At 41.9% G+C, this 25132-nt stretch overlaps 2 protein-coding genes across 2 annotated transcripts in view; one reads left to right on the top strand and one right to left on the bottom strand.

The window, feature by feature from the left end:
- The window catches only part of si:ch211-186j3.6 (neural-cadherin), a 283762-nt gene extending 282635 nt beyond the window's left edge, over positions 1-1127 (top strand). Inside the window, exon 37 of the mRNA XM_053428876.1 lies at positions 528-1127. Coding sequence (XP_053284851.1) covers positions 528-1127 — 600 coding nt within the window. The remainder of the gene's footprint in view (positions 1-527) is intronic.
- A 6354-nt stretch (positions 1128-7481) lies between these two features.
- The window catches only part of dpy19l3 (dpy-19 like C-mannosyltransferase 3), a 46342-nt gene continuing 28691 nt past the window's right edge, over positions 7482-25132 (bottom strand). Inside the window, 7 exon segments of the mRNA XM_053426408.1 lie at positions 7482-8049; positions 8051-8140; positions 8142-8174; positions 9582-9740; positions 16296-16428; positions 24170-24252; positions 24610-24666. Of these exon segments, the coding sequence (XP_053282383.1) occupies positions 7969-8049; positions 8051-8140; positions 8142-8174; positions 9582-9740; positions 16296-16428; positions 24170-24252; positions 24610-24666 (636 nt within the window). The 3' untranslated portion in view covers positions 7482-7968.

Genomic DNA, 25132 nt, shown 5'->3' with positions numbered 1-25132 from the left:
ACCACTAGTGGCTCAGCGGTGTAATTGCAGCGACTCACACACACACACCTTCAGCCAACTAAGACTGCTCGGCCCCGTGAGTAGGTTAGGTTGGTAGGTTAAGTGCATGTAGCTTCGACGCAGGAGCATGAGTTGGGCTCAATGGCAGCTAATAGTATACCCCAGTGTATGAGGAATGGATGGAAAGAGAGAGATGCCCTTCATCACCTGTCTTAATCCCCTCCATCATATGTTTTATCTCCTCTGCCTCACACACACACACACACACACACACACACAGTAAACTCAGATGTATGGTTATTATGTGAGATAGTAAATGGAGATAGATTTGAAACTTAAACAGCTGAAACGTTCACAGTGAAGGTAATGTGGAGAGCTGATTGTTTTTCACCTCTTTTTTCATTTCTTCTCTCTCACTGCCACATTTCGTTTTTTCAGTCTTTCTCTCCTTCCTCTCCTTCAATGCTTCTGTGCTAACTGGGACTCTTTCTCTCCGTTTGTGTCTGTGTGTTTATTTGAGTGTCCAGAATGCCTATGACATGGCAGAGCTGCAGAAGTCCCTCCAGCCGAGCCCGGCCCAGTCCGTCCAGTACTGCCGCTCCAGAGCCCTGCACCACCCTCCTCCTCCCCACCATCACCACCACTTGCTACATCATGCGCCCCCTGCCCCTCCCTCCACCAAGCCGCTGGACTCCCTCAGTCGGACAGCCAGCTCCAACACCCTGCCCCCCTCAGCAGCCTCCTCCACCGCCACCACCACCACCAGCATCCGCAGGGATGTCCCTCCTGCCAGGCTCCCGGCCCAGGGCCAGGCCCGGCCCTCCCAGCTGGCACGTCGCTCCCTGTCCTTCTCCAGCCAGGACCTGGCACGCTACCTGTGTGAGATCATCCGTGATGCCGACCAGCATCCAGACACTGGGCCTTTCGACTCCCTGCAGGTCTTCTCCACTGAGGGAGGGGGCTCGCCCGCCGGTTCCCTCAGCTCCTTCAGCTCGGCAGGGCTGGACGGGAGCAGTGGCGGGGATGGAGGAGGGGAGGCGAGGAGAGAGGAGACACTCGGGGAGTGGGGGCCTCGCTTCGAGAAGCTGCGGGCCTTGTATGAGCGCGCGGAGGCCAGCGACCTCTGAGTTTGGGCGTACACGACCACAACTGATAGGACCTTGAAAACCGGCCCGCCTGAAACAATCAATTAGCTGACACTTAGCGGTGACCGAGGCAGAAAATCAGCGAGAGGCTGAGTGACAGAGAGACTCCCAGCACTTGCTGACAACTTATATGGAAGGTGTTGTATTTACTGGATGATGAGGCCTGTCAATCAACGCGGTGGCTTAACGGACAGATGAAAGTGTCCCTCTGGAAACAGCCTGTCGCTCTGTGCTCCCTCCACCTTGGACAGCAATTTTGTATGAGCAGACTTTATCAAACCTGCCAGTCAGGTTAAAGGCTTCGGAACACGACCCTCCACCACGAATACTCACCATGATGGAGGTTAGCTTCACTGTCGGGAAAAAATCGATTAAAAACCCAATTTCCTCTGTTTTCTAACTCTAACATTGTGAGCTGCTCTGGACTAAAATGTGACACTAAAAACATTTTGGCCGAGTTTTACATAAAATGTATTTTTAGCACCTTGTTGCTGAATTGAATCTTTGTAAATAAAGAGAGGACCGTATATTCCACACTGCACCGTTACATGATGAAGCAGTGAAAATGAGTGGGATCATTCTGAGTAGCCCTTATGATACAGTTTGGATTTTCACTATTTAGTGGACACATGGTGTTCTCACTGCCTGGCTGTACACAGCTTCTATCGATGTTTGTATGAGACAAAGTGCTTCAGCCGTCACTGGGTTATGGGGTGATTTTGTTTTTGTTTTTGTGTGTTTCGCTGAGTTGAGTAATTCTGTATTGGTTGGGTGTTTCAAGTTTCAAAGCTCCGTGGGTTGTAAGACATCAAGCTTTCTACTTACTACTGCACCCTCGTGTTCATTTGATTTCCTTTTCTCGTTCGCGCTCCTCCGCTGCTCGTTCCCCCCCACCCAGGGGAGGGTGCACCAAATTTCAAATAGCTTTATTACAAAGAAATGAGACTGGACGTGCGGACCGCAGGAGGGAGGAAACGCCTGCTCTGTTGCACTGCTCCATGCACACTCTCCATCAGGCTGACCAAATAGGGTTGCATCTTCTCAGACGCTTGCTCGGTAGAACACAAACAACGACAAATGGCTTTCCAAGGTGTCTACTCAATAATTACAAATGGTCGGAAGGGGAGGATTTAATGTGTAATGATTATACATATATAGTTCTGACCTGTCCTACCTGTGCCATTCACATTTCAGACACACTCTTATGCATTGTCCCTTGCTAAATTCACAATCACTGTCACCTGGCTGAAAGTGTGTCATAATCGTGATTGTGGGGAATTGGAGTGGAGAAAATTACAAAGAAATAACACTGCAATTACTATCCGAGCTGTGGGCACAGTGGCAAGCGTTCCTCCGGTCTGCGCTCCTCGTCACATCAGGGCGGAGGATCTTGTTTTTCACCCCTCTCAACTTCACAAAGAAGGGACTTCCTGCTGTTGTGGGAAAATTAAGAAAAATGGCCCAAAAAAGAGGCAAAGAACGATAATAAAACAGGGATTGGGGAGAGCGGAGAAGGACCGGTTCTTTTCACCTTTGATAAGAGAGATGATTGCAGGGTAGAGGGTTGAATCAGAGAGTGAATGAGCGAGGGAGGAAGGGAGGAATCATCTTAACAAGTGCCTGGCTCTGTGGTGAACTGTGCCACAAGTGCACCATGGAGCTCAGTGGCTCCGCAGATGCTGGGAGAAATGGTTTTCTGCCGGAGCGGTTCGTTGCACAGCAAATGGCATCCTACGCCCCAACAACAATCCACCCCCTCATCCCCCTTTCTTCAAGCAAGCATCCCCCCCCCCCCCCCCCAAAAAAAAATAAAAAAATAAAAAAGCTAACCTGGCATTTCAGGTGGTCTGATCTGCTGGAAGCAGCAGCAGCACCTTCATCGTGCTCTTTTTGTTTCATTCGTCTTCACATTGGCAGAGCCGAGCCGGTTGGCAGGGAGCATTTAAAGGGTAGGAATGTGTGAAAACACGTCAGGCCACTAAGCCTAATAGGAGCTGATGGCTTGCTGTCACACTTGGGAAATAAAACCAAAGGGATTGTGGGTACTTTAAAAAAAAAAAAAAAAAGTCCACAGAGGAGTTGATTCCCAAATTGTGTCTTTCTGGAAACGTGCTATATTCTGGAAAGCCACAGCAACAATCTGGATTTTGGAAATAAGAGCCTTTGCTGTCAGGCGAGTGTGCAGCACACTGTGGGATGACACCTGATAGGGAGACACAGGCTTCTTTTCTTTTTAACACAGAGTAGGTATTTCCTAGGCAGGGATGTTTTCTATTCTCCTGTAGAGTGAGGCTGAGCCACACAGAGTGGTGGGGGATGAAGATGCTTCATGCCTCACTTCTTCCTCTCTGCAGCTGTGCAGCGCAGCAGCTCAATTCCCATCTCCATTCATTTGTACCATAAAGCAGCTTCCTAAATGTTGTGTTCTGGGTGCAGACCTGTTGTGAACATAGTTAATGTTTTTACCTCATTTGTAAATACAGAGATAGATCAGTTACAATTATCGCTGTGTGCCAAGAAAAGCACCATAAGTTTAAAATGTGCAGCTTCTAAGACAAAATGAAAAGAATCTAACCGGACATATCATTCTTATCATCATGATGGTGATGAGCTTTGGACAGTCATGTAAGTGTTTTGTATTTGCTTTGATCATTTCCTTTCCTCAATAAATTCTTTTATTTGCACCAGTGACTTTGCTGCATCATGACTGCATCTGTAAAGAGGAGAAAATGAAGGTTCTGACCACACATACTGAAAAAGAAATACTTTTATTGGTCATACTGCCATTGAACATAGATTTATCTAATAACTACTACTGGCATTGAAAAACTCAGGTTATCTTACATATCACTTCCACCAGTACTTTGCTTGGCACAAAAACAGTTTTGTTTGGGTTGTAAACATTCACTAGTGTGTTTGATGTCTAATATGAAAAATGTCCTCCAGTAGAAAACCCAGCTGAACAACATGAGTTAAAAAAAAAAGCAGATCAAAATAGAGGAAATAGCCAAAGGCACTCACAAACATACGATACCATTTTTTTAATTTAAACCCAGAAGTCATCTGTTACCACTCAGACCGTATACCTGTATCAGTGCCTGTGCTCAAGATGATAATGTTCAGGGTCACAAGGTGCAACAGTTTCCTGTCTGTCACTTCTGGAGTACCAGTGTGAGCACAGGATAAAGTGGTCTGTCAACACACACGCTATGAAAACCCTTACCCTCCCTGTGGAAATGTCACATTCACAAATAGTTGCAATGTTTTTAAATGGCACAGACTCAGCGAGAAGCCTCGGTATCGACCCTCCGAGGAAATAACTCGTCCAAGGATGGCACATGCAGCAGAACTTCAGCTGGTCAGAAATATAAATCCTCTTTTTACATTGATCAACATTTAAATCTGAGCCAATGACATAATGGCAAATGAGAAATGTATCAGTCTCAGCTGTTCCTTCTGCTCGTGGTAATAACACAAACACATTAAAACATGAACACATGCAAAACCAACTCTGATCTGTGATAACAGAAATAACCTACTCGTGCCTTCTTTCTCTAAAATGATACATTTCTGAGACAAACAGACAGAATTCAAGTGGCTGCATTTGATTCAGCAACATGTACTCGTTCTTTACAACGAGGCTCAATGTAGTGTTGAGCTGAATTCTATGTGCACACAACTTAATGGCTTTCTTCATCTCACTTTCATTACGGAAACCATAGGCAGACAGCACGTCTCCGAAATGAACTACTAATCCCAATATGTATGGAAATTAACAATGCTGAAAAAAAAAAATCACATTAGTACACTCCTATTAGGCAAACATAATGGAATCACTTCGTTCAAATAAAGCAATCAGACATCTTCTAAATTTAACATCCAATATGGAGGCGGGGGGGCAAGCGCCGCCGCCTCGTTCTGATCGGATTTGTATGCATTACGATGTGGCTGCGCGGCTAACTCACACGTTACGAAAAGCCCCACAACAGCTCAGCAGGAGAGTTTGTGTGTCTGCGAAGGTGTGGATTATCAAAGACACGGGTCCTTATTAACAAGTGTACAAATATAGGCTGACTGAGATGAGAGAGAGGAAGTGTGTGTGTGTGTATGTGTGTGTGTGTGTCATTCCCACATAACGGCCCAATGTGGCATCAGGTGGCCGATCAATAATTATCGACATCGTACCAGCCGCTCAATCGCCCCCCCTGCGCTCCCTTTCATTTGAGAGGAGAAAGAGAAAACCAGGGAGAGGTTGAGATCATTGTGAATCTGTGTTCTGATGCACTCCTCATCCCTCGTCCGCTGCTGTTTAAACATGAGCCTCTTCTCTAGCCTCCCCCCCCCCCCCCCCCCTCCCCCCTCTTTCCTCTCTAACCACAAAGCCGGAGTTTGATATGCAAGTGTTGGCCCTCTCCCTTTCTCTCCCTCACAAACTATTTTGGATTGCGGCGGGGAATCAGCGTCGTTGTCAGCCTGCTGCAATTTCCTCGCCACTTACATTATTCATGTGTGATTGTGGCTGGGTGTGTGTGAGAGACAGAGAGAGAACACAGAGAGGGAAAAGGTTGTGGCTGCTGCTGATGAGAATCACAGAGACTACAGGAGAAAGAACGGGAAAGAAACACATGACGGCAATCACAACAACAACAACAACACTGTCACAAATATCACTTGGTTCCAGCTTTGACCTCGGTTTCTACAGCAGAAAGACATTTAGGCTGCGGGGAACCTGTTTCCACCCAGACCAGAATCGAAACTAACAAAATTATTTCTGTCTTGTTTTTCGGGCTAATTGAGACCATCTATCACTGCAGTGGCAAATGTGCTCAAGCAATGTGCTATTCCTTTTAAAAATGAACCCAAATTCGGAATATACTGTAATAAGCATTTCATTGTGTCTGATCTGTGACCACAGAGATAGTAGTTTGACAACACAGTACACAGTCAGGTTCACACATGAACAACGCAGCAGGACATTCTCCGCTCAGGCACGTTCACAACACAGGTCTAGGTGTTGACGTGAGGGGAATGCATCTTAATTCTGCTGTGGAGATCACGTGTTTTTGTTTACAGCGACATCGACTCCAATCTCAAAGTCTTTTCAAGGTGACATCTTCGTCGGTGTCTTCTACATCTATGGCTCCACTTTTTCACCCGGAGATGTTTGTATTCTATTTGTTAGTTTTTTTAGTTTCACATCATGTAGCGTGTCAGAAACCTCCACACGCCCGCTCGCTCACTGTGAATCCTCTGGAGATTCTCCTGCTGTGTTCTCAAATGGGCTCATCTGGAAATTTCCCATAGTTTGTTCTCACACTAAGACGGCAACTGGCTCGGACATTTGCGTTTCCCCTTCCAATAACTTCAGGAGATTATCTGGAGCCCACTGCATGTCTGAAAGCCCGTAAGTAGACCTTCAGTCGGGATAAAATTGTTACATCAAATGTCAAGAATAAAATGTGCACTTTTAAATGAACATCTAAACATGCTGTGGATGAAAATCATAGACAAACCAGAACCTTCAGAATATAATTAATTCATTACAGTGGCTTTTGTGGGAAGGCAGAGCCACAGGGTCCGAAATGGTCTCCCCTGATAAGAGAAACTTCTCAACGAGCATTAGTAATACTACAAACGTGGTAACTATTGTATTGTCCTATTAGCCACATGGCTACAAGGTCAGTTTGCTTGTTTTGTCTTGAATAAAAGTCTTTATTGAAAGAAATGTAATATCTTGGATTAATGTCAGTCCAAGGTATTGTGACTAGCAAGTCTTAGCTAGCTAATGTGTTATATGTGAGCTCATTAAGCTATGCTAGCTCACAAAGAAGCCCTTCAGGTAGTTACGAAAGTAACAAAGTTTTGGAAACAAAATGTCACTTTCTGGTGTTACCAGGACTTAACACTCACTACAGTGCTTCTTTAGTTGTATTGTCTAATATTAGGATAATAAGAAAGAGCCCATTGCTTCAGTGTTGATCCACACTCTGCAAATATAGCAATTTCACTAACTGGCAGTATGAACTTCCATCAGTGCAGTGGCTCGGACTTGAACTTTCATAACAGAAAAACTGTTAAAGACGGTAGGGCTCCTATAGTGAGCTCCATCGGGGATCTAGCTAAAACTCTTTGAACATAAATTATGAGATCAACAAAATTTTGTGGCAATTCTTCGATTTCTCCTCATATTTCAACTAGTAAAAAAGATCTGTAATATACTGCATATCCAGAAAAATGCTCTTTTCATCAGTATGTGGCGAGTATTTCATAGTCAATAATCAATAGTTAAAATAAAAAAATAAAAGTGATAACAAATTCTAGAGGGTTCTGATCTGATGTTGGCTGTCGAATGCTTTTGAACCCCAAACCAATTATTCTAATAACTCAGAAGTACAGGAGCCATGACTTTCATCCTAACTTCATGATGCTCTGTATGGAAATGGCAATGTTGACTTCATATGACACTAAATCATTAGTGGTTAGTCGTTCCAGACTCCGCCTGTTGCCAATTGTTTCTGTCTCTTTTTATCTGTGCCGGTGAGAGCTGGGAGGAGAGCAGGTGGACGGGTGGAGGCAGAAACAACCCAAAGCAGGACTCTCTACAGATGCTCCCACACTCCTCTAACTAAAACAATGCAGCCCCAAGCTTGAACCGGCTCACCGCTCCATCACCACAGTTCACAGAGCCGTGTGTTAAAAAATAATGGGCATGATCACAGCTGGGCACTGTGAAGAGAGGAGACAGAAGAACAGCGAGGATTCAGTGCTTTTATGTCTCTCCTCTCTGGCCTCTGACGGGGGTTTTCTTACAGCCCGGCTCCTTTTATTGAGTCGCACCGGGCTCTGACAAAGTCTTGGCACTTTTCTTGCGTTTCTTCTTGACCCGGTACACGTGGAAGGTTTTTGTTCTGGAATGTTCTGGTGAACAGAGTGGTGTAACCTGCTGGGTCCGTCTTGATGGCCTCGCAAAATCGAGGGTGGGAGGCAGGGGACAAGGTCTGGGTCATTCTCCCCAGGTCCATCCATGATCTGATGGTACAGAGAACAGCAGCAAGAATAAATTCTCAACATATTTTAAGGTGTATAAATGTAAACAAATAGCGGTAATAAGGTGATCAACAGTGAAGCGTTTCACTCTGTGCTCCTGTCAGGTGGATTTAGCAGACAAAGCATTAAGGCAACGTCCACACGTAAAACAAGAAAGAGCTTAATGCGGATAAGCTATTTTAGATCATCTCTGACCATACTAAGAATTAAACTGCACAGTCTGCACCTCCAGACTTAAGTATATTGTAGGTGCTTGACAAGGCCACAGTAGTCTGGACCTATTAGTGTATATTTAGCCAAAGACTTGAAAAAACTGTTTTTACTAAATAAATAAAATTCGGCTCCCGCACTGCAACTTCATAAACTTCAACTACACATAGAAAAGATATGTCAGACATCACTAGAAACCCTAGAATTTTTTTTTAGGTTTATCAAAACAGTAATTATTTTCGGTAGTATCCAAACAAACAACTAAACATTGAAGAAGAGAATGCAGTATTCTAGAAAAATAAATTGTTTTGTCCTTGATGGTCGAGTGATTGTCACATATCCAAACGAATTATCCTACAAGAATGAATGTCATGGAATCGGAGGCGTTAGTGGAAGAGGCAAACACACATTTTGTTATGCTACAGCAAAGACATATTAATATAACCCAAAGAAATGTGATATGGGAGAGTATCTGCGAGAAAGAAAATGCTGTTAACTCAGAGTTTATAGGAACCTGAGACTCTTAGACTGGGAACATGCAAGAGCCACAGGTTGAAAACCAGAACTTTCTTGTTCACGTTGCACTCTAGATTAATAACATTTAGTAAAAGATGAGGTCTCTGGATTAAACAAGAAAATAAGAAGGCAGAAAAACACAATCACAAAGACAGAAAGACAAGGACTAAGAACACAAAAAAGGAAAAAAAGGACCAAACCCATGAGAGAGAGAGAGAGAGCAGACAGATAGATGTATTCCTTCAATAAAGCTGTCTAGAGGTCCGATGTTGTGTTTGCTGTGTGACATTTACGCCTTCACAAACACACATCAGCTACGTGTCTCATGTGTCTGACACCACACTGAGCCAGACAGCCAGATTGAAGCTCGTCTCGCCGCTAGTAATCCAAATAGCCAGAGTGCGGCATCCAACATCAAAATAAGTAGAGACAGTGGGAGGTGGGGTGGGGGTGGGGGGGGGAGGCTGAGAGGAACGAAAAGAGAGAGCGACGGCGAGAGAGTGAGAGACAGTGACATGCAGATGAGAAGTGAAACTATTGATCTCCGTGGAGGCTGAGAGCTTTCACCCAGTCGCAGAAGTGGGCCGAGGGGGCGGAACATTCGGCCCCACACACACGGACACACACAATCATGATGAGTCACTTTAAACAAATGCCACCCACATGTCCGTTGGCCAGGTCGAGCAGGTCCCGCAGTCTGCAGCCTCGCCTGTGCCTCCGCTCGTAACAGATGCTGTTCTCCAGCACCACGTAGTCGGCTCCGGCAGCCCTCAGGATCTCATGGACGTCCACCGGGGACTGACGAGCGTACACCTGATACACCTGCTCATACACACACAACAATACAAATGGATTTGTTTACGTAGATTTGCGATTGATTTTTCTACCTAAAGAGCATCTGGCTTTACAATTTAACACCAATGTTGCTGGAGGGAGAAAAGGTCCAGGCGCGTTTACTTTCTGATTTACAGATTTGATGAAAGTTAGTTTAGATTTAATTATTACATGTTTACTGTGAGAAAAATCTGTATGAAACCAAATCCATTCCACATAAGGGAAACAAAATCAGAGGGAGAACAAAAACAAAGGTGATAACGATAGCAGCACTCAGCTTCCTGAGATCAGTTATTGTTTTATCTTTTATCGGCAAGAACTAAAATAAAATAAATCTGACCCATTTCACACAACTTCAGTTGAAAAGGGACAAATTATGCAAACCATAAATACTGCATAAAACAGATGTTTAACCAGGACAAAACTGAGTCTATAAACGGAGAAGTGAGCAGTGGATTAATAAAGGAAAAGGTTTTTACATTAAACAAAGACATTAGTTGTGACTACAAAGGGCACTGCAGTATATTTACCTATTTATTTGAATGTCTGAATTCTGAATAAATCATAGTGACCTCAGATATTCCCAAAATATAATAAACACTACATTAGATTTTGTATTTATATGGCGCTTTTCTAGTCTTGATGACCACTCAAAGCTGTTTGCAGTACAGTTTTACATTCACCAATTCACACACACATTCATACAGTGCATCTATTAGCAGCACTTTGTTGTTCTATGAGGGGCAATTCGAGGTTCAGCATCTTGCCCAAGGACAATTCGGCATGCAGATGGGGAAGACTGGGGATCGAACTGACAACCATCAGGTTGGAGGACGCCCGCCCTACCCCTCAGCCACAGCCGCCCCCATTTAAAAAAGGCATGGAGGTAATGACAACTGATCCACTGAGCGGGCCACGTGGCTTCCATAGCAGCCACCCCTCCTCTCCTCCCCATTTTTCTCTAGTCAGCCCAGCAGGTCGAGGCAGATGGCCGCCCACACTGTGGTTTTCTTAACATTTCTAAATTTAAGGTCTTGGTCTATTTTTTTACAAATTATTATCATTATTATTGTTATTATCATTATGATGTTTGTGAACACATAATTTTAGATGCAGTGTAAAATGTACTTTGACCACTTAAGAACACATATTTATCATATTATATTTATCATATTAATTATTATATTAAGTGTACCTAGCAGATTTCTGTCAAGCAGTGGTTTGCACAAATGACCAATACACATGTATTGGCTCATACAATTACAAACTGCAATTAAATTTTCATTTATTAATTTCCTCAGTGGGTAGCTCAAGGGCTGTCCTTTTGTTGGTGTTGTTTTGGTCTGAAAACTTAAATAAGATTAAGATTAAGATGCATTTATTCATCCCAAACACATGCACAGTCATGCAAAGGCACACTCATGCAGGTAGGGAAATTTAATCTCTGCTTTTGACCCATCTTGTGCAGTACACACAGAGCAGTGAGCAGCCGCGTACAGGCGCTCGGGGAGCAGATGTTGGGGGAGTAAGGTGCCTTGCTCAGGGGCACTAGACAGGGTAGGGAGACTCTTGGATTTTTGGACAGATCAATCCAGGTTCGTCTTTTGTTGTCTCTCCGTGGAGTCGAACCGGAGACGAACCAGAGACCTTCTCTGCCCATAGTCCAAGTTTCTGCCACTAGACCACCGCCGACACACAAACTCTTTTCAAAATGATGAACTGCAGTGCTGAACAACAAGCTTTTACATTCTGTGTTCCAACTTTTAAATAAGTCTGGTTGTATTCTATACTTATTGGCATCTCCTGAAAAGACCCAAACCAACAATTACGTTATTCTGTATTTTGTGTCGGTAACAAATTGACAATTTGAACCTGATTGGGTAACATTTGCCAAAACCTACTGTGGCTGGATGTATTATACTTTCAGTAGGAACAAATTAATTTGGAGTTAAGGTCATATGATGGGATTTGTTTAAAAAATATGTAGAAAAACACCAACCATATCTTGAAAACCAAAGGAATATACCAAGGACTTCCATTTTTTTGGGACACACAACCTTTTCTGTTCTTGGAACCTTGCAGTGTTATTTATGAAGGGTGTATTTCTGCTACATGACGTTACACACGCTATCTGAATAAAAAAATAAGTCACCTGTATCTCTCATTGTGATGTATGTATGCAAAGTAATTCATAAAAGCAGAAAAAGGGTAATTACTAATGATAATATCCACTAATAAATTAATTTGAAGTCACACAAGAAGCAGAGATTTTAGCTTGTCAATGTAATATATGCAAATGAAGAAACACACACACAGTCTAAAGGGTCAGCAAAAGTGTTGTGGATCATTAATGAGCTCCACACTAATCTCTGGCCTCGCCAGTGGCTCAGCATGGCTGACGATACGCTGGGAGGCAAAACATGGTTTCAGCCGCCCAAGAAATGACCCACCCATCCATTGTAAAGTACACACAGACACACAGACACACACACGACGTAGAAGCAGAAAAAAATTGATAACAGCAAAGCTAATTGACTTAGGCTGACTATGGCTTTAATTGGTTGTATGTGGTTGTTTTATACAATGTTTTAGCCTGAACAACTTTGTGTATTCTTTGTCAATTGTTTAATTATATCAACACACAGTCATATTAAGCCCATACAGTTAATTGGTCAAATACAAATAATAAAGTGGAGCTATTGCTGATAACATCCTGTGCGGTTAAGGATATATTGAGTGACCGGATGAAAGACATAAAACCTTGAGGCCTTTATATTCAATCCTTCAAAAGCACTGGATACTGTTTATCACCTTGTGCTGAAAGAGTGTCTGATCAGTATTTGGTTTTCTGAATAGGCTATTGGAATTTTAAAGTGTTGGTAAAAGTTAAAATCAGATAGGTTCTCCAAAAGGAGGTCTGAGAATTGATGGCACTTTTCGTCTCGGGTTCCCCGAGGTTATGTTTAGGGACTAACATTCTTTTTTTGGCTCAAAACATCCCAAATTTAAAGTCTCAATGACCATGTAGTGAGTGTACTGTTATGGAGCAAAGCTTGCTCAATGAATTGTGTATTGGTATAATGTAAAGACATTTACATGAATAACATGCAAGGAAGGCAGACTGAATTAGTGATTTGTTGAAGTAATAAATCCTGCTTTCCCCATTTTCCTAAGAAAATCAAATGGTTGATGCTACTTTCCTCCCTTTGCTTGACTATGATGATTTGCTGTATATGGATGCCTCCTCCCAGTACTTGCTATAAGTCATAATTGTATCCAACCTTTCAGAGTACACTTCAGTCTTTTACTTGTCTATCTTGTTTAAAACCAATATTTGCTGTTTCCACTTTAATGGCAGCCTTTTACTGGCTGTCCCTAGGGTTTGCAAAGAACTTGGCAAACATGCTTTTATGTTGTCTGCCCTTACGGCCTAGAACCATTTGCAGACGGATTCAACGCAAGATGAGCTGATCCCAATTAGGGCTTTTAAAAATGTAGTGAAATGTTTAAAGGCAGAATCTATTGGGATTTGTAACTAATTCTGCCTGGCTTTTTCCAGGAGTATCATCCTATAAGTTGTTATTGTGCTTTTTATTTATCTTTTATCTTTATCTTTATTTCATGTATTTTTAAATGTTTGCTGTATGTTCCTTGGAGCTTTCTTTACCAGTGCTTCCCCGTAAAAAAGACCACATAATCTCCATGGGACTCATCTGGTTAAATAAAATTAATAAAAAATACATAGTTTGACAAGTGGTCTCCTCCATTACTGACACGTTTTGTATTCACATCAATCCCAAACAATACAATAATCTCTAATAGAGCATTTTGGGCTAAGATGCACTCAAGAGCTAGCGCCACCATTCATCTCCCCTTTGCATGGAGACAGCATTTTTAGGTTCAATTTTCCTTACATTACTATTCAGTCCGACTTAATGGATGCATCTCGTACTCACTACGTCTTCTGATCCCATATTCATTCACACAATCACTGCAGGTCACTGGCCCCATCTAAAGACAATTCCCTGGCTCTCATGCAAGACATTAGCACAGAACTGAGGCAGACGGATGGTTGAGGCAATGTGGCTTTAGCTGCAGCTGCACAATACAGATTTCTCTCTTTGTTTAGTTATTCATTTAGTTGTTTTTGACCTTGATACAAATTGTGAATTATTTACATTTAGATAAATAAATCAGCTAGTTTTACTACACTCCCTGTTCTTGTTGATATGAATAAGATCTGATGACACACACCTTAGGTGTCAATGAATACTGCTCCTCTATTGTATTTTACAGCATAAAGTTATATTTAGAAGCAGCATTGCTGTAATAAGTCGACAGAAATACAGGAACAGAAACAAACACGTAAATTTGCTCTTGGCACTTTTAACATGGAGAGAGAGAGCACATCCACCTCAGCTGAAAATGTTTCATCTTGGGCGATCATTTGTAGTTTTCCTGAGTTTCACTGACACCATGAATGCAGAGACAGCACCAGAAAGGAGTAGGAAAATAAGAAAAAGTGGAAGCCCTGGCAACTTTGGCTGTCAGAGCTGTCACACAGTTGGGGGACTTGTCCACTGGATGCTAGAGGACAAAAGATTACCAGAAAAATATAGTAACACCATTCCAGCGGCCCCTCGATTTTCCTTCTTTATTGAACATTGACATTAAGCACACAATTGTCTACAGCTCATTTGTCAAACGCCCCACAAAAGCATGATGTTGAATAGACAACAATACGGTCGGAGAGGCTGGTTTGCTAGTTGCTAGTATGGTTTCTTCTTATTTCTTGACTGTACAGAACCTGGAAGTGCTGGGCTTTCTAAACATGACCTTTAACCCAACTTAAGTTATTGTTTATAATGCAAGGATTCATTAATTTTATTTTTAATTATGACAATATGTTTCCCATAAGTGGCCAGCCATATTCAAATTTTTCCTGTTGTAATTTCATTATTAACCAAAACGTTTTCAAATTTCTCAGAATAATCTAAGAGATTTCCATCTTTGTGTTTTGCTCCATTAATCATTGTATAAGCTGTGTGCTACGCTATTAGCAGAATGTCTACTATAGTGGCTAAAGTTTTTACCATACAAGCAGACAGTCAGACGTCATAGTAACAGCTTTAGTTGTGTCTCCGCAATTTGTAATGTAATGTCTCTAACTCTTTAGTCTGTGTACCTGTGTCGGAATCTGTTAAACCTGAGGTCGGCGTTGGTGATGTCAGCTACTGCCATAGAGATAACTCCTTTTTTCAAACTAAAATAACCCTGGATATAAATATCATACCCACTACAGTTTCCAGAATCAGCAGGTGAAGAACACAGCTTATTGCTGAGGAAATCTAAACTTATCACAAACTGAACACAGGGCATAAAGATCGAAGATTAATGCTGTTTCAATGTTAGGTAAACCCAGTGGCTAGCCTAGTCCCCCTGACGAAAACAATACAGTATTAGGTCTTGTGCCAATTTGAAGGGTTTTGAATAGTTACTGAAGCAACTGTATGTATATATTGTAAAGGACTGGTAGTTCATGTTCTGGTTGACTGCTATGTGTTTGTTGTTAATGACTTAGAGTTACAATATTTGTTAATAAAGTTCTGAAGCGTCAAAGTGTCAGTGAACAGGTCAAGGTGGGGCACGTGACAGTTCTAGACCAATGGCTGTGGGGTTGTGTGAGATGGCGGGCTCTCATTGGCAGGGTGACTTTGTTGTTGTCGGGTCAGGAGTGAAGGAGGAGGTAGAGTGTGGGAGAAGACGAGTGTTACATGTGTATGAGTTTCGGAGCGATAGAGAACGAGAGTGTTTCATGTTCTTCTGGACTTGTTAACGGCCGACAGTAACCTGAGCTACGTTCTCGAATAAAGCTGCAAATAAGGAGAGGAAGTCTTGTTTTTTCTCTAAAGCAGGGACGCTACAATAATTAGTTTTCCTTGCATCATTTTGAATATTTCTAGTTGTTGCTGAGATGTTTCTGTTATATCTAGCTTAAAATACCTAAATAACATAAAATGCATAATAAAGAGGTGGACACACCAGCTGTGCCTGATTAAAGTTCCTCAGCCTAACAACTGCTCATCAGGGAGGAGGTCTAGTGTCTACAGCATCAAGTGGTCTTAAATTGAATTTCAAACTCTAAAGGGTGCTCTACATCATATGATATCTTACCGTATGTTCTGTGTGAAACACTGATAAGCCAACAGAGAATAAACAAATCCCGCCTCCTCTAGTGTTTGTCTCGTGTTCCATCTCAACACACAGCTATAACTCCTACACCCCCGCGTTAGAGCTCTCAGCTCTCACAATGCTTTGAACACTCAAATATTAAACTCATCATTATTAACTATCTTAAAGCTAATACGAGCTCCTAATTGGTTTTCAAACCCACACGACTCCTTTGTGTAGCTGACAATGTGATTACCTTACGTCAAATGTATACTTCATACTTGTATTTACTGAGTTAACGTTAATTTGCAGCCCCTCTGGTACTCTCCACACCCTTGTGCATGTTCTACAGTGAAGTGCAGCCTGTGTTACCTGTCTGGTCCTCTCCCGCAGGTCTTTATCTTCATAATGGGGGTGGTTGGTGAGAACTCTGCCTGTGCACAGTTTGATGCCAGCCAGCAGCTGCATGCTCCCTGCGAATACAGCCCCCTTATGAGTCTTTGTGCTGTGGACAAACAGAGAAAGAAGGGAGTGTGAATGACACATTATTCACTGCTATACATATAAGGATAATGTTCGTCATGACCAAAGTATTTAACGATCTACGAGTATGTTTGATAGCTTTGTGAACGAGTTCAAAACAAGAGGATAGAGGAGAATAAAAAAAAAATTCTTCTGTAGAAACTTTCTGCAGATTGAAGGTGATGAACTTTGAAAAGTACGCAGGTGCATTCAGCCATAAAAAAAAGTTTGATTGAATTTTGCTTTTCTTTTCTCTCCTTTGTTATTCAGTCCATATGCTTTGGCTTTCTGGATTTGCTGCAACAACTGGGAAATATTGATGGCATTTAGAAGTTTTCTTTCAGAGACGTAGCTTCGAGGACAGAGGCTACATCAAGAACAAACACAAAAAAACACTCTTTGCCCAGTCAATTGAAATCAAAAAAGAGATTGTAAAAGATGTGCAGCTGTGTTATATGAGGTAAAGAAAAAAGTCTGCAGGCACAAGGACGAGCGTCGTGAGGTTTTGGCATGTTAACAAATTATGTGAGAACTTAGGTGTGTGAGTTATGTAAATCTGTGTGTTGCTTGTAAACCAAACCTGACCTTAACTGGCCTCTATTATGAAAACTCGTACGGACACACGCCCACACACATATATTCCACCTGTAATGTTAACCTTAAGGTCATTTATAATCTTAAATCATGTCCACACACAGCTGCTGAAGCATTTCTAGGATTGACAACAATACTGGACCACCTCAAGAGATCATGGGATGTTGACATAGGGTTTAGTCCCAGCATAATCGAACACTTACTAAATACTGGCTGTATGGCTGTGGTTTTTACTGAAATAGTAGATTGTCTACATTTATATAAAAGGTTTTAATCTTGACGACCAAAGTGCTTTACAGTACAGGTTTTTTTTCCATTCTCACACACATTCATACAGTGCATATATGTGCAATTTGAGGTTCAGTATCTTGCAAGGACACTTCTGCATATGGAATGGTGAGACTGGGACAGCGGACCACCCCCTTTCTCCCTGAGCCACAGCCACCGCCTGTCGGTGCAATGCATGATCGTCTAAACTCATGTTAATCAATTGTACATTACTTTCAAAAGTGCATTGAGGGGTTATTTGAGATTGCATGCAAGAACAACACTGTAACAAGAAACCTGGCCCATGCAGTTGGTGTAGGTATTTTTACAAACTGCCCCTTAACGCTGAATAATATGCAACAGTCGGTAGAGAAAAGGGGGAGGAGACTTACAGGCTTCATGTCATCAGAAAAGTCATTCAGAATCATCATACTTAATATTTATTGAAAAATTCTTTCTATCCCACGACTGCCTGAATTCTTCAGGCCACAGACATCCGCAGACACGTATCTCCCCTGGTGATTGCACAATGTCAACAAAGACTCCATATGCACCTGATATTGAAATATGCAACGAATTCTGATTGGATCGAGATATGATTTTAATCAGATTACATGTACAAAAGATATTAATGAAATTCCTCTGTCCACATTGAGATGTGATACAAATCTGATCGCTTTGTCCAGCTCAAGTCACATCTTCCTCTTATTTGCACAGGACCACAAAGCTGACAAACCACCAGTCCTCAATGTGCCTTCAATTTATATCTACATTTTGTAGCACTAGCCAATCACACAGTTCTAATTCCAGATGTAAACATGGTAATGAATGCCCTGGTTATAGTCCAGTTACACTGCAGTGTTGAACATAGGCTAGTGTACATGTGCTGGGTGTACAGTGTGTGAGTGAGTTATAAATGACTGATTATTCCACAAACCTTACGTGTTTGAAATAGAGACATTTGCTAAGATTGCTGTGCATCTCCTGGGGTTATCATACGTTCTCTTTGGTAACGCGTGGGTTGAGGTCCTGGCCTCCTTACAGTAGAAGTGGGTCATTTCCATTTCCTTCTGTCAGTATTTTAATTTAAACTCTTGCTGCAGAAATCTTGTATTCCCTCCAAGTTAATTTAGATTTAATTTCACATTTATATTCTCATATGTCAATGTCAGAGGGTACTAGAATGCACCGTATTGACGTTATAAATATTAGACATTTAATCGTAGTAATTGTTTATGTGTTGTACAAATGCATTTGGAAATGTTCATTATGACCTGTTGCTGAACTTCAGAGAGCTCCATTAAGAAGACAAAACAATAGAGGAAGAGGCAAAAGAAAAATAGATACATGCAGTGTGCATCAAGTGCGAAATATGAATATGAATATTATAATACACTGCAACATCGGCACCCATATTGAAATGATTATGCTTTTGAGCAGGAAAAGCACAGTTGTTATGAATAACATTAAGTTGCGCTAATCTGCCTTTCTATATTAATAATGGATAAAATGACATCGTCATGTGATAGGTGTTTTGACCCAACCGTGGCACATTGGTTATTTACATTGGCTCTCTTTCACCTATCTCTTCGCCCTCATCTAATATTCCTGCCAACCACCAATAGGCAGCGAGACAAAGTTATCAAGTAGCTAGGACACACACAGCAGTAAAGCACAATGCTCTTTAGTCCAACTCTCCATCTCTTTCCCTCCCAAACACTCACTCACTGTCAGACTGACCATCAGCACTGAGAGAATCTGTTCCACATCGGTGGCCATTACTCGTCGGCTGGTGGTCAGTGGCCATCCATAAAGATTTTACTATCTCTGGGAGGCAAGCAGGATTCAGAATGCAGGAGTGTCATCCCACACACCCACGCCGCTGAATGATCAGCTACAAAAGTTTAATCACATGATTCCCTACTCAAGTTATTTTGCTCGCGAGCTTGCACACACACACGCGCGCACACACACAAACAAAGCTCTATCTATAGTTGTGAGGACACTCATTGACATAATGCATTCCCCAGACACTTACCCTAACCTAAACCTAATTCTAAGCTTAAAAGCTGGTGCACAACCCCTAGTAAAAAATTATCAAATTGCCTACTGCATCTTACATAACTAAATCCAACTAAAGATATATTGTATGTATGTGCATAGTTTACAGCTTGTTGCCCCAGATACCAAAAACATCTGTCAGAGTAGAATTAATGATGAAAATATTACATTCAAATGTCCTATTGAGCCTTGTAAGAAAGACAGTGTGAGCAGGACCAGGACTCTTATTTAGTCCCGTTGTATTTCCTGCTACTATACAAGATTCAATTCACAATTTGTAATCGGAAAGAAAATTGAGCGAAACAAAAAAGGTCTAAAATAACTAGTAGTTACATGTTAATATAAGAAAGAAAGAAAGAAAGAAAAGGGGCATGCTAAAGATAATAATGGTAATCCATTAAAGATCCACCAGGATAGAGCATGTACATATATACACTAATCAATATGCAAAAAGATGAACATCCATAGATACAATGTTCTGTTCAATAACTACATACATATGATGTGAAAATATATTTTCTAAGCTACTTTGTTAACTTAACCAACCATGAGGTTTTTAAATCAAACATACTGAAATATATATATATATATATGAACAAAAAAAATGCAGAAACCACCAGCACATCCATTGAAGTGCATTGGATTTTGATAAGGCTGACAGTATTTAAAACAAACGGCTTCTATACGTAGTATCAGGGGCTCAAGGGCCGTTTCAATTTGTATTACATCCTTCGAGTGTCATACTAAATTATTGAACACATATATAATCACACTAACCTCTTTAATGCAATGGCTGACACTGCTTCTCTTTAGCGAGAGGTCTGAGATAGACCCTTCACCATTATGATATTTGCAGCTGGTTTTATAGGTTTATACGTCAGTCATTCAGAGTGGACCTGAGTCCAGGTCTGTTTTTAAAAGTACCGTCCCAAATCAGAGATACAAATTTCAGTTCATGTTTCCAGAGAATGGGAAAATCCTCCGCCAAGAGTTTACAGCTCCAGCAGAATGTGGATGTACCTACTGTAGCTTAGAGCTCGTTGTTTCTATGCAGCTGAACAATTTAATGTTGTAGGTCCTCGTGCACATCAGTTGGCCGCACATTAACAAAATAACTATTATTATCTCGTTCACTTTTTATGTTGTGAAACCTCTGATAAAGGCTTCTGAAGGCAAGCTTCTGTCTTTGCACAATTGTAAAATGTACAGTTTTTCCCCTTTCCTGTTGCACTTGCCAAACATGCATGGTTTGCAATAACATTAAAGGGATAGTTCATCGAAAAATTAAAATTCTCTCATTATCTCCTCACCACAATGCCGATGTAGGGGTGGGTGAAGTGTAATACTGCACAAAACACGTTGGGAGTTTAAGGGGTAAACAGCATTGCAGCCAAATCCAATGCAATTGAAGTAAATGGTGACTCCTTCTTCAGACGTAACAAAACAACATAAAAACAACATAAAATGCCTCCATACTGCTCCTGTGGTGTCATCCAAGTGTGGGGGAAATTCGACTTGAAACGCCTTCATTCACACCTACATTTGAGCCTAAATGTCTTCTGATATCCTCCTCGGAGCCGCGTTCATGTTCGCACGCACACACATGTTCACACTGCACACACCGCACACAAGCTCTCGACTAAAGGTCACGTGTTAGCATTGATACGTCTGGTAGCGGACTTTTAGGCTTATTTCAATTATATTGGATTTGGCAGCAACAGTGTTTACTCCTGAGAGTCCAAACCTGATTTGTGGACTTAATTAGAGTGAAACATGCTCCAGAGCTTAAGCTGCTCCTCTCTATGCTGCACATGGAACACTTGCACTGCCGCCAACTCTTCATGCACTGAGATCAGCACTGAGTTCACATGTCAGAGAGCGGAGCCACAAAGCCACTGCTAATGATTCCTGCTTTCGTTTTTCTTAGCTTCGCTTGTTTGACAACATCCTGCTTTCACAACACAACTCTCAAATCTGGATTAGAAAAAGGGGAAGATATAGACTGTGGAAAAAGCAGAGCGGCACGTCAAATGTGCGAGACAGAGGCGATATTGGTGACTTTAAAAACTGCATGCTCACAACTATAACTCACAGTCGGAGGCAGTGGAACGGGCAGGCATTGCTATTGATTTATTGACTGTCCATTTAGAACCGAGCATCAGCCTACAGCTGAGCCGCCACTGTTATCAAGTGGAAACTTGTGAGCTTTTCTTGGACAGATGATCTTCTCGCTGATGGTGCCACATTAACCTGCATCTTAGTTCCTCAAACCCCTAGAGCCCGGGTTGATGAATGACTGCCCAGCGAATTAGGATAATCCCCTCATCAACCTGCCTTAACACGCATTTGAAAGATCAGGGGAGCCCAGGACATGTATCATTAGCTGTGAGAGGCTTCTTAACTCTAGCTCATCCTAAAGCCATCCTATCTGTCTTTTAATCTAATATCTTTATCCTTTCCTAAACATAATCTTAAATGTGAATTTGTAGAAATAGGAATTGGTCAATTTAAAGACTTTATCTGAACATGTTATCCTTATTAGACATTTCATGCTGTAAAACAGAACTAAGAGTAACATTTGCAGCCCTTATAAATTAAACATGACTCATACATGCAGCACATGCCCCGCAGCCAGAAGTACCACAATGAGTTTGTGACAGCTTCACCGCCAGCCCCCACAAAAAAAGACTCTCTTCTGTATGCATGTTCTGTACCTATCTTTGTTCTGCCCCTCATTATACTACAGCTTGAGAATCTCCTGTGACCTTTATACATAAAACAGCCATGGCCTTGGTCAGCTTGAGAATACAACATAACATGCATCCCGCTCCCCATCTTAACACTTTCATCTGGAATGTAATTAGCACAGCGGCAAGAAGCAGCTTCGCGCTCCACCCTGCTCTCAGTCCCAGCCAAGGTAATTCTAGGCAGCCCCTAATCCTCAGAGCCTAATGGGATTAGCTCCAGAGGGAAGGGAGTCCATGTCGCACACAAATACATTCACACACCCAAACCCCTCCTTTTCTGTCTCACTATCCATCCTTCTCCTACCCCCTCTGTACCACTCCACTATCTGTCTAATAGGATTAGACCAGAAATAAAAAATCGTTTCTGGTCCACTCAGTTTTTTAATGCTGATGATGATGATAAGATGGAAATAATGAGCTTTGCATTATGACTTATTCAGTGTAGATGTGAACATGGGAAAAAGATGAATATAAACTCTAACTTTGTACATTTATGTATTTTTGACAAAATTTTGTCAAAACATTTTATAAGGGCCGTACCCGATGACGAAGTTTAGTAGTCGACTAAGATTTAGCTGTTCCTTCCACGGACAAGTCCTGCTCATGACCACAAGAGAAACATCAGAACGCTGCAGCCAAAAGCTCTGGATCAGGAGGAAAGACTTCATCTGGGCCCCACGATGTTCAGTCTTTAGCAGCAGGGGTCTTGGGATTTAAAGGCTACACAACTGAATATAATATGATAACCTTAGTCCCCAACATCCGCTGGTGGCTATCTACTTATCATCAACCTAGTGCGGAAGAACGTCAAACGTACAAGGGCTTTTCACCATCATGTCCTAAGTTTTAAAGCAAAGTACTATTGTCAAATCAAGAAACGCATGAGTGATCGATGGGACGTTAAGAGCAAGATCATCATTCATGTAATAAAGTAAACCAGGTAAGTAAGTAAGTAAACCAAGTTATCCACCCCAAGCTAATGAGTGGTAATTTGACCAATGACTGATGGTGAAACAGTGAATAGCAGCACACTGACTAACACACACACACACACACACACAAAGACTGAGGGGTCTCTGAATGATGATTCAAGTCCTCCATTTTTTTGGGGGGGCCCCTAATTTATATCAGTTGTTGAAAACCCATATCACCTAATCACTAACCATAAATTCTGTTTTAGATGGGAAACGAATGTGTGTCTAGTAGAGTGTGGTTATCCGACCCGAGCCCGGGTTCAGACAAAACTTTTGAAATTATATTGGAGTTTAGGTTGCGTGAGTCATGTTGGTTCAGCTGATTCTTTTGTAGTTGGAGAAAAACAAGGGACAGGGTAACACAAAATCAGGACAGCTCACGTTAGCTGCATCAGGCTGGATGGGTTTGGATGAGAAAATGTCAATACCTGTCCTGTACGGTTCAGGCCGGACATAGTTAGTGAAAAGTGAATGTGAAACACCAAAGAGTTTTTTCTCGCTGAATGCTAGAAATGTTTTTACTCATGCGCTAAATCTTTTACATATTCTTAATTGGTCGGGGGGGAAGACTACATGATGTGATGGGGTGGTACATACATGATATGCAACAGGAAGTCTTTAGTCAACTCTTTAGTTCATAGGACAACATCTAACCTAATGAGCAAAAATGGACAGAAGTACACATGTAGACACAGACACCCACACAGCAGCAGCGGTGCTGAGCCATTCCAAATCAAGGCTCCATCTCTGATCCCATCAGGCTGATGCTCTTGATCGAAAGCCCGACCACGGAGACCCCGAGGTGTGTTAGAGCTCTGCCAACAGCTGGGTCCTTTCCAGCACACCCATGTCTTATTCATGGACACCCATCGGCTCGCATCACTCATCGGCAGGACTCCCACGCAAACAAGCCCAGATACACATCCACACATGCACGGTACACATTCCCACAGACTAATCGAGGGCATCAGGCAAAGTGAAACTTGATCTGCGGAAACAAGCTAATCCGATTTGCCTCAATTTGAGGCAGGGCTCTGGATTTTCTAAGTGTGGGTGTGTATGAGTGTGTGCATGTGTGTACCTAATCCAGGTCATGAGCTCCACAGTGTCTGGATCATGAAACTCCCTCAGTTCTGATACCTCCTCCATCAGCTTAGGCCAGAACTAAAGGGAACAGACAGAGACAAGGGATGAAAAACCAAGTGTCAGTGTTCATTAAGGCTGGAAAGCAGAATGTGACACCTACTGATATATCTTAAACAAAAACTCATTATGGCACTGAGTATGCCAGTGAAATGACAGTCCTTTAGGTTTTTCCAATGGCAAAACGAATTAAATGGGAGCAATCATTTTGGTCTCCTGTTATGAGCCATTTGCTTGTTATCATTTTCTTCTGAAACTTCCATTTCAGCACTTTATTTTTTCTCATATTCTTGCATATAGTTTATAAAAAGTGTCTGGGCTCTGTAATGAGGCCGAAAACACAGTAATGAACATAAAGCGCCAAAGAAAACAGCATACCTTGTAATACAGGCAGGCCATCATCGCCAGTGGAACTGCATATCTGACGAAGCGTAACTGCAGAATGAGAGAAAGAAAACAGCTCTAATGAAATGAAAGAATATTATCATATAAGAGGCAGAGAAAGTCAGAGTCAGACAGAGACATAACTAAAATGAAGACAAGCACAGAGAGAGATAACACGGAGATAAAAGCAATACAGGGCAGCACTGGCCCAGAGTATAATTTCTTATCAGATGCATGCTGTTGTCATGTCATGACCACACTGACACCTAGTGGCCTCCTGAGTAGTTATATCACCAGTGCAGAGTAGAGGCTGTGGTTTCACAAACAGCTGGTCATTGGACGGCGTCTTCAAAAAATAAGTAAATGGTAAAAAATAGAATAATAATACTGTCTTCCAAAATGTCTCACAGTGAGATGTCACAGTAAGAAGTCGCTCTCATGCTCACTGGAGAATCATGATCCACACAATGCTGGTTGTCACAAGAACCGGGACAAGCCTTTAACATCTTTTCCACCA

The sequence above is a fragment of the Pleuronectes platessa genome, chromosome 1 (assembly GCF_947347685.1).
Source record: "Pleuronectes platessa chromosome 1, fPlePla1.1, whole genome shotgun sequence".
Classification (NCBI taxonomy): domain Eukaryota; kingdom Metazoa; phylum Chordata; class Actinopteri; order Pleuronectiformes; family Pleuronectidae; genus Pleuronectes; species Pleuronectes platessa.
The sequence above is the reverse complement of the archived record's forward strand: the minus strand, read 5'-3'. Positions and strand labels throughout refer to the sequence as shown.